Below are 11,214 nucleotides of genomic sequence, written 5' to 3' on the forward strand. Positions count from 1 at the left end.
TGCCCTTAATTCGAATCGAATTGAGATATTATAATTAACTTTTGCAATATCAGTTTATAAGAGAAGTAGTTGAAATTCAAACCCTCAAACCCTATGTTTGATATTGATCTTACATTCTGCTCTTCCCTTGATCTTAACTAGATCAAGTCACATAAGACTTCTAATTTGATCCTCTGGTTACCACTACTCCTTTGACCGAACCTCCATTCTTCGAATCTTTCAATTGGTTGAATCCCAATTGCGAAATCTTTCCCCAAGTATTTCAATTGATCCTTCAGTTACCGCTACTCCTTTGCAAGAAACCCCAGTCTTCAAAGCTTTCACTCGGCTGAATCCAAGTTACAAAGACTTGTGCAAAAAACCCTAAATCAACCCTTGATCTTGGAGGAAAACCCTTAAATCAACCCTTGATCTTGGAGAAAAACCCCTAAAGGTTTTATCAACGAAACTCCCAAAGAAAAAACTCAACCCAATTTGATTACACCAACCTAAATTGGATCTTATTAATCTTATTTTGATGACAAAAAACAAAAATGATTATGTGTGGTTGTTGAATGCATGGAAAGAAAGGTTTAAGATGATGAGAAATTTCTAAGTGTGTTTTTTATTTCAATTGTTTAGAAATGATGCCTGAATGCATATTTATATGTATGTGTGTGTGTAGAAAAGAAATGAAAAATCATATTTTTAGCATGTAATGGCTTATTAAATCTAATTTTACATGTCCTATAATTATGATGCACATATAGACAAAGATGGTAAGGTCCAATATACACAAAATACTAAACTACCTAGTTTTGACATCATTCAAAAAGTATATAAGAGTATAATGCACTCACATACTCCCCCTTTTTATGATGGCAAAACATACTAAGCACTTGGCGTCTTTGGCAAGCCTCCCCCTGAATATGTGCATCATAAAACCTTGTATTATTAAATGTTTTAAATTTCGTTGTGATATGTTAAATGATGAAAAATGTTTATATTAAGAATGTGTGACACCCTTTGGTGGAAAATATACTCTGATTATATTATAAAAAGCGCTCGGGGGTTTTAGGGTGTTAAAGGCATCGCCCCTATGGTCACCCGAGAGGCATCACCCTGTCCTTTCACTCATACAAACCTATCTTTCAAATCCTCATAAGGGTTTGCATAGGGTTTCATAAAGAACCTTCCTGGTAGGGAACGTAACATTACCCAACCATTGTTAGGAAGAATCTTTGTGCTAAATAAAGAAAGGAACACCCAAATAGTGGGAGGGACACATAGGCTACAACATATTATCTAGAAATCCATAATCATACTCCATATATTGGGGGTGATCTGGGAGAGGGAGAAATTGACAATTGTCAGAAATCTACCTCCAAAGAAATAAGATGGACCAAGACTCCCAACTCGTGAATAACAGGTAGGTAAAAATAAAAATAAGGGGCAAATGGCTCTCCATAGGTGTCCATATTGGCTTTCTCTATTTCTGAATAGGGCTCCAATATCACATCCTCCTCACATCTTGTATCGGAAAACCTAATGCCCCGATGAAACCTGTTGGCCATGTCAGAATTGGAGTATAAGGACACAATATCTCGAGCATGAATACACTTGATGTTCTTCTTACCCATTTTTACTTCAGGTGTAAAAGCAGGGATATCAGTGTATCTGCCCAAGGAAAAGGAACAAATTTCTCACCCCCTCTTCTTTCCTCCTCCAAAGTTGTCTTAGGCATGTGTATTTTTATGAGAAGTGAAAAGTAGAAAAGAAAAGGGAAAATAGAAAAATATTTTCAATGGAAGTGTATCAGTCTCTTTATAGAAATCTAATAGTATTAGCAATATATCCACCCAAGGGAATAACATTCGCAAGGAGTGGAAAAGTTCTTACACGTGGAAGACTCGTGTGAGAGAAACATGCTAGATTGATTTTCCCAAGAATGCCATCAAAAGTTGCATTAAATCCTATTCATGCTCTTTTTCTACTAAAACACTCAAGCTTTCACAATTGATTGGGTTTTGACATCTCAAAGTTCACTCAAAATAAACTTGACATATCCCACTAGCATATGGCTATCCATGAAACATCTGGCCAATGATAGATACACATATTTCAAACTGAGGGAGTCTCCCCAAGCTGAGGGACTTGCCTCCCATTCAAAAGGGTGTCTTAAATTGAGGGACTCGCGTCTCATTCAAAATATTTCCTTTAAATGAGGGACTCTCACCAAACTAAGGGACTCGCCTCTTATTCGAAAGGATCATTCCCCAAGACAAGGGACATGTCTCCTATTAAAATATTTACCCCATACCATGGGCCATAATTTGAAATAATCCTTAAAAAACTTTACCTATTTATAAGTCTGTATGCTTGAGGGACTGTGTAGTGTTATATTTGTAAGAACAATTTTAGTTCTATAATGTATCTCTAAGATTTTGAGGATAACAAAGGATGAAAAAAAATGGTACCCTAATGAAATTTTTCTAAGTGTGCAGGACTCTGATCAAAATAATCAGATAGACAATAATCAGATACAAAATCAAGCGCTAAGATACTCCTCAGAAGTAACGTAACCAAAAGTTTCTGACTCTGATCCAACAGGCGCTAGAAAAACTAAAGAAGTCAGACACTCTAAAAGAAAAGAATGAATCCAGACTCTGAAGACATACACTCTGAAGAAGTCGAATAAAGAGAAACACAGAAGACAGTCAGATACAAGCATCCTCTGAAGACGCAAATTGCTAAAAGAAGACTCTGACTAAGATCCGCTGATTCAAGAAAGCTTAACATTGAAGAAATTTGTTTATAGAAAGAAACTATTTTTAGAAGGAAGTTATGATGTGCCCAATACTGCTTTGGAAAGAACCAAGAGAGTAATGACTCTAATCACTCTTCAATGACCAAGATTCTGTCACTAACTCACCCAACGGTCTTCTCCTTCTCCTTAAAAAGGGATGAAACGCTTCACAAGATATACAGCTGAGACACACAAGAATACAATTTCTCAATTACCTTCTTTCACTCTCTCACGAGTTGTTGCTCTTACGTGAAAAATTCTTGTTATTATATTCTGTAATATTTGCTTATTTTTAGAAGCACTGTGTATTACTAATCATATCATTACTGAGATATTTCCTCAAGTGACTCTGTGTAGTCTGAATACTTGAGAGGGCTAAGGGATTAATTCTCTTAGACGTTTGTTTGTGTAATCTTCCAAGATTAGTGGATTAAGTCCTTTTTGAAGGTGAAATCACCTTGGCCGGGTGGACTGGAGTAGCTTTGAATTTTAAGCGAACCAGTATAAAATTCTGTGTTGAACCTTTTTATTCTGCGTGTGTCTTAGTTCGTAAAAAGTTTTATTTTCTAAAACAATTCAAACCCCCCTTTCTTGTTTTTCTCTATCTTTAATTGGTATCAGAGCTTCGGCTCTGTTATTGATTTTCTAATCAAACACTTAACAGTGTAGAGAGATCCAGCTTGAGAAAAACACTATGGCCAACACCAATGAAAGACATAGTTACAATGCTAAACCTCCAATCTTTGATGGAGAAAAATTTGATTATTGGAAATATAGAATTGAAAGTTTCTTTATGGGATATGATTTTGATCTATGGGACATAGTCACAGTCGGTTACACGCCTCTTGTGTCTAACGCTGGTGTTGCCATTGCCAGAAGCAAAATGACAGATGATCAGAAACGCGACTTCAAAAACCATCACAAAGCCAAAACGATATTGTTGAATGTCATTTCCTACAATGAATATGAAAATATGACCAACAGGGAAACAACTAAAGAAATACTTGACTCCCTGAGGATGACTCACGAAGGAAATTCTCAAGTCAAAGAGACAAAGGCTCTGGCTCTAATTCAGAAGTATGAAGCATTCAAGATGGAGGATGATGAAGCTATAGAGGTAATGTTTTCTAGATTTCAAACTTTAATTGCAGGACTCAAAGTTCTGGACAAGGGCTACACAACTGCAGATCATGTTAAAAAGATAGTCAGAAGCTTGCCAAAGAAGTGGAGACCCATGGTCACAGCATTAAAGTTATCAAAAGATCTGAACAATATTAGCCTTGAGGAACTCGTCAGTTCACTAGAAGTCACGAGATAGAACTTGAGGAAGATGAGCCTCAAAAGAAGGTCAAGTCGGTAGCACTAAAGTCCAGATCTAAAAGATGTGAACCAGAAAGAAACAAAGCCTTCCAAGCTGAAGAGGAAGACAATGACGACTCTGAAAAGGAAGACTCTGACGATGAAGAAGAGTTATCCCTGTTGACCAGAAGAGTAAAATAACTCTGAAGAAAAAGGAATAACAACTTTAGAAGACCAAGACCCAATGGAGATCGCTCAGAATCAACCTCCAGAGGTAAGTCAAACAAAGAAATAACATGCTATGAATGTAAGGAAACAAGTTATTACAGAAACGAATGTCAAAAGCTGAAGAAAGAGAGCTCCAGAAGAGAAAGCTTCAAGAAAAGCTCATTCAAAACCAAAAAGGTACTAATGGCCACCTGGGACGACAGTGAATCTGATTCCTCTGAATCAGACTCTGAAGAGCAGGCAAATGTTGCATTCATGGCTATCACCTCTGGAAATACATCAGATAGAGAATCTAATCCTGAAGAGGTATTTTTTGGTCTTTCTCGCTCTGACCTTGAATCATGCCTTTCTGAAACTCTAAACTCATATCAGAAACTTAAATAAAAATTAAAGGCTTTAAAAGGGGTTCTTGAAAGAACCATATAAGAATGTGATAAGCTTGAGATGACTGCTTCAAAACAAAAAGATGAAAATCAAACTTTGATAAAAGAGAGAGACTCCACAAATAAACAATGTATAAAACTTGAAGAAGCATTATCTCAAGCCCCACAAACTTCTAACACAATAATATATGAATATGAAGAATCTTTTCAAAAGTTTCTGAAAAATGGGATATAAAGAAGCAGAATGACATCCATGATTTATGGAGTAAGTCAGAATAATAAAAGAGGAATAGGGTATGTCCCCAGTGAAGATAAGTCTTCTACAGATGACAAACCTAAATCTCCTTTTTCTTATCACTACACACATACACAAGCACAACATTTTGATAATGCTAGAAAACCCAAAGTTCTAAGAAACTCTGGGAAAACTAATCACAAAGGACCCAAAAGATTCTGGGTACCAAAGGATAAGATTGTTTATGTTGCAGATATCTTATGCAGCAGAGTTAAGACACCAATCATGGTACCTGGACTCTGGATGCTCGCGACACATGACGGGAAGAAAGTATATGTTTCAAAGTCTGGAACTTAAAGATGTTGGCTTCGTAGGTTTCGGAGGAAATCAGAAAGGAAGAATCAGAGGCTCCAGAACTATTGGTAATGGAACTCTTCCCTCTATATCTGATTTTCTCTATGTAGAAGGATTAATGCATAACCTGTTATCAATAAGTCAATTAAGTGATAACGGTTATGATGTAATCTTCAATCAAAAAACATGTAAAGTAATTAATCAGAATAATGGAACAGTTCTATTCACTGGCAAGAGGAAAAACAATATTTACAAAATAAATCTTTCAGACCTAAAAGATGAAAATGTAAAATCTCTGATGTCTGTTCATGAAGAGCAATGCGTATGGCATAGCCGCTTGGGCCACATTAGCATGAGAAAACTCTCTCAGCTAAATAAACTCGAGTTAGTCAGAGGTCTACCTAAACTGAAGTATTCTTCAGAAGCTCTGTGTAAGGCATGTTAGAAAGGATTTTTTTTGAAAATATCTTTTAAAAAGAAAAATGTTGTTTCTACCTCTAAGCCTCTGGAACTTCTTCATATTAACCTGTTTGGGCCTGTTAAGACAGTGTCAGTCAATGGAAAGAAGTATGGACTAGTTATTGTTGATGATTTTAGTCGCTGGACATGGGTAAAATTCCTAAAGCACAAGAGTGAGTCTCACTCTGTATTCACTAGCTTCTGTTCCAAAGTGCAAAACGAATTTGACTCTAAAATCATCAGAGTCAGAAGTGGTCATGGTGGCGAATTCGAGAATAATTTTTTTAAGGAACTATTTGACTCTAATGGAATATCCCATGATTTCTCCTGTCCTAGAACTCCACAACAAAATGGAGTTGTAGAGAGGAAGAATAGGACACTCCAAGAGATGGCCAGAACCATGATCAATGAAACAAATATGGCTAAGCACTTTTGGGATGAAGTAGTAAATACAGCGTGTTATATTCAGAATAGAATCTCTATAAGACCTATTCTGGAAAAGACTCCCTATGAACTGTGTAAGGGAAGAAAACCCAACATTTCTTATTTCCATCCTTTTGGATGCTCTTGTTTTATTCTCAATACTAAAGAACATCTGAACAAGTTTGATTCAAAAGCACAAAAAGGTATTATGTTAGGATACTCAGAATGCTCTAAAGGCTATAGAGTATACAACACAGAAACCAAAATTGTGGAAGAATCAATACATGTTAGATTTGATGATAAACTTGACCCTGAAAAGTCAAAGCTAGTTGAGAAACTTGCAGATTTGGAGATCACTCTTGCAGGTTCTGACGAAAAGACTAAAGCCCTGGAAGTATCTGATAAACAAAGGACAGATGCAACTGAAGCCTCAACTATCCAGAAAAGATCAAGAAGTCGCCCCAACATCTCTGAATATTTGATTCTGGGAAACAAGGATGAACCTGTCAGAACTAGGTCAACATTCAAAGTATCTGAAGAAACTCCTCTAGGATTAGTATCTCTAATCGAACCTACTTCCTGTGATGAGGAACTTCAAGACAATGACTGGGTTCTGGATATGAAAGAAGAGCTAGATCAATTCTCAAAGAATGACGTCTGGGATCTCGTTCCAAAGCCTAAAGGAACTCACATTATTGGAACCAGATGGGTGTTCAAAAACAAACTGAACAAAAAGGGAGAAGTAGTCAGAAACAAAGCACGACTGGTGGCACAAGGTTACAGTCAACAAGAAGGCATTGACTACAATGAAACTTTTTCCCCAGTCGCCAGGTTAGAATCTATTCGCTTACTTGTTTCATTTGTTGTAAATCATTCCATCAAACTATATCAGATGGATGTCAAGAGTGCATTCCTTAATGGTTATATATCAGAAGAAGTATATGTCAATCAACCTCCAGGATTTGAAAACACTAAATGTCCAGAACATGTTTTTAAACTAAAGAAATCACTGTATGGACTAAAATAAGCTCCTAGAGCTTGGTATGAAAGATTAAGTAACTTTCTTCTAGAACATGATTTTATTAGAGGAAAGGTTGACTCTACACTCTTCTGTAAAAACATTAGAAATGATCTCATGATATGCCAGATATATGTTGATGACATTATTTTTGGTTCAGCTAACCCCTATGTATGTCAAGAATTCTCTGAGCTAATGTAGGCAGAATTTGAAATGAGCTTGATGCAAGAGCTAAAGTTCTTTCTAGGGATTCAAATCAATCAAGCTTCAGAAGCTACCTACGTATATCAAAGTAAGTACATAAAAGAAATTCTGAAGAAATTCGAAATGGTTGAATGCAAACCTGCTAAGACACCAATGCATCTAACCTGCATTCTGGAGAAAGAAGAAACTAGCCAGAAGGTTTGTCAGAAGCTCTATCGTGGTATGATAGGCTCTCTTCTCTATCTGATGGCTACTCGCCCTGATATTTTGTTTAGTGTATCTCTCTGTGCTAGATTCCAATCAGATCCCAGGGAATCTCATTTAACAGTTGTTAAAAGAATCCTCAGATATCTGAAAGGAACCCCTAACCTTGGCCTGATGTATGAGAAAACATCAGAGTATAGGCTCTCTGGTTACTGTGATACAGATTATGCAGGGGACAAAATGGAACGTAAAAGTACATCTGGAAACTGTCAGTTATTGGGAAATAATGTTATATCTTGGGCCAGCAAAAGGCAATCAACCATAGCCCTATCCACGACAGAAGCAGAATACATATCAGCGTCACTCTGCACTACTCAAATGCTCTGGATGAAGATATTCTGATCTTTGAGAGTAACATTCCTATCTTTTGTGATAATACTGCTGCCATTTGTTTAAGTAAGAATCATATCCTGCATTCCAGAGCCAAGCACATAGAAATAAAACATCACTTCATTAGAGACTATGTTCAGAAAGGGGTAATTTCATTAAATTTTATTGATACATACCATCAATGGGCTGACATCTTTACTAAACCCCTCGCTGAAGACATGTTCTCTTTTATTTTGAAAATTTTAAACATTCAAATTTGTCCAGAATAAATGTGCTTCTCTGAAATAACAGAATATGACTCTGAATTAAAACATCTGGTATCTGGATCTGACTTTGATGCTTCTACCAGTTAGGAGTCATCTGAATCAGAAATCCTCAGGACCCAACCCTTTGGTATTCCTGAAGACCAGATAAACCAATACGTGGAGCATCATGCTTCTGACCTTGAAACTTCTAGACAGTTGTCTAGCAGAAATCAAGAGACAGACTCTTGAAATCTCCTCGAGCAGTGTGCTGATTTGGGGATTAGACCTCCATCATGGGCTGTAATCATTCTCCTCCAAATGTGCAAACTTGGTTAATGTGCTTCATTTAATTATTTAACATCTAAACTACTTCTAATGATGTCGTTTTGCATGCATCTATATGGGTATAAATTCATTTCACACATCACAATCTCACACTTTACACTCACGCCCTACACAAACCCTCCTTCTCTCAGTTCTTCATCATCTTCTTCAAGGTTCCTACATTTTCAACAAGTTCTTTGTTCAAACCTTCATCTTCAACATTGTTCCACATGGATGCTCAACAATAATCTGTCTACAACTTCTCTCAACAGATGGACTCAATGGAACAAACACCCATTTCTACTCAACAATCTACTGCAACTACTGACGTTGTCTCAACCCCCATCTACAGGGAACCCCACATTCTTGATCGTGAACCCCACATCCACCTAGAAACTCCATTTGAGAATCTTGAGGTACTGTGCGAATCGCTGGTGGATTTTGAAAATATGAAGCGAAATGGCGTAGACCTAACTGAAGAGTTAAGAATGCAAGAGTGGGAAACCTATTTTGAGAGACTATATGGCCCTGTGTACACATATCTGGTGAAGGAATTATGGCGTTTCGTAGACTCAGATGATCACTACATATTCTCTTATGTTGTGGGAGTCAAATTAGTCATCACTGAGAAATCAATTGCCTCCCTTCTGAATATGGAAAAGACAAGAGGAAGACGCATCTACAACATCAACCCTAGGGCAAAATACTTGTCCCAGGAAATCAACCCCACTATCTTTTAACAGAGCACTGAGGGAAAACACTCCAAGAATAAGGAACTCCATCAGAATCTATGTGTCTGGTTGTAGATCATCCTAGGCACCATTCATCATCGCCCTGTATCAAACTCTTTTGACTACATCAACATAGATCAGAAGTGCATTCTGTACTGCATCCACAAGGGGCTGAAACTATGTCTGCCAGCACTGCTCTTCAAGTACCTCAGAGACTCTGTCAAAGATACCAGAAACAACATGAAGACCAAAAACTACATTCCTATGGGAAGACTTATCTCAGATGTTCTAATCGAGAGTAGCTTAGTGGATCACCTGATCCATCACAATTTAATGGAGGTTGTCACCGTTGACATCGAGAGACCTCTGAATGCTCGGAATCTGAAGAGCATGGGGATAATTGATCAAGTCAGAGCTAAACCAACTCTAGGCACTTCCTGGGAAGCACTCAAGGATTAGAGGAAGATTCCCAACGGTCTCTATCTGTTCTCCAAGATTGACCCTCCAGAAGTGGTAGCTTACTATCTACAAGATCTTGCTAATCAAGGGGTGGACATCTCTGAGTTTTGAGTAGACTGACTACCTGAGCATCCACCAAACATCATGAAGAGGATGCGAGAGCCCTCTGAGAAGTCCAAGAAGGCAAAGTTGGGAGAAACTTTTGGGTCAAGACCTCCAGTCCCTCTGGCTGACTCTCCAAGTAAGTCTATACCTCTTTCCCGCTCTGTAAAACTTAAACCTATTGCTTCTTCTCTTCCCCAAACCACTCCCATCTACACCTCATATGAAACACCCCCCTCAACCACCAGAACCTCTAAGCCCCCCCCCCCCACTCTAAAATTTAACCTTGCTACCACCATAGTACCCGTTTCTGAAGCAGAAATGCTGAATGAAACTACCTCACCTTCTTCATCATCCTCACCTCAATCCCCACCATACTATGTCTTTTCCTCTGACAACGAACCCTCTGACCCTCAATACCCCACTCTAGCTCAGTTTCATGCTCGTGCACTGGCCTCTCAACAGCCATCACAAACTATACCTGAACCAGAAGTCACCTCTCTACCCCCTGAACAACAAAATCCAACTACATCCGAACAACCTCAAACACCACCACCTGCACAACAACCTAATCCACCTCCTGAACAACCAATCCACTCACCATCTGAACCTTAACCAAATCCACAACCTGAACAAACCACACCACCCCCCTCGGCCATTCCCACACTACCAACCTCCATTGCCACTATCACTCTCATTCTAAATCTTGATGACACCAATCAAACTTCTCCATCCTCCCCAGCCTCTGCCTCTTGTAATACCCCAAAATTTACCCTTCATTTTTCCTGGAAGCATACGCTTTACACATCATGCATGCATTCATTTTTAGGTCATTTAGCATTTGCATTTCATCATGGCAATCGGAATCGGATCCAAGAAGCTTGAACATCATCCAGGACACTTTGTGGGCTATATTTAGATGATCAGTCAACACAAGGGAAAGACTTGAGTTACTTCCAACAGGGGTCTATTCGTCAGTCAAAACGTTAATCTTGAAGGAGCAAAGGTTTGTTCATGAGCTGTCATGCTCCCTAGGAGAAGCCCACGTGTTTTGAAAGAAAAAAACGAAGAAAAAAAAACGAAAAACGAAAAATAAAAAAAAATAAAAAAATAAATAAATAAATAAAAGAAAAAATCTTGGACTTGGACCTCTCTCATTTGAGCCCACAGGTCCACAAAAATCAGGTTATAAATTCAGAGTTTGAGTGAAACAAAAGGCAATTCTATTCCTGTTACCCTGTCTGGGAAAAAGATAGTGAGAGAAGAACCCTGGGGAAAAAGATAGTGAGAGAAGAGCTAACAGAGTTCAGAGCAGCCTCTAAACCCTGAAGGGAACTCAACTGCACAGAATCACCTTTGCCTCACATAAAC

The 11,214-nt window shown here is 38.1% G+C and overlaps 1 protein-coding gene across 1 annotated transcript; it reads left to right on the plus strand.

Moving 5' to 3' along the window:
- The first annotated feature begins 9,885 nt into the window (after positions 1 to 9,885).
- On the plus strand, positions 9,886 to 10,458 carry LOC127122152 (flocculation protein FLO11-like). The gene has a single exon (XM_051052538.1). The coding sequence runs from the start codon at positions 9,886 to 9,888 to the stop codon at positions 10,456 to 10,458; it is 573 nt and encodes a 190-aa protein (XP_050908495.1).
- The last annotated feature ends 756 nt before the right edge of the window (positions 10,459 to 11,214 follow it).

This window comes from Lathyrus oleraceus, chromosome 2, assembly GCF_024323335.1.
Source record: "Lathyrus oleraceus cultivar Zhongwan6 chromosome 2, CAAS_Psat_ZW6_1.0, whole genome shotgun sequence".
Classification (NCBI taxonomy): domain Eukaryota; kingdom Viridiplantae; phylum Streptophyta; class Magnoliopsida; order Fabales; family Fabaceae; genus Lathyrus; species Lathyrus oleraceus.

Coding starts and splice junctions, on each gene's coding strand:
- LOC127122152 (XM_051052538.1), top strand. CDS start 9,886: ATGAAGAGGATGCGAGAGCCCTCTGAGAAGTCCAAGAAGGCAAAGTTG.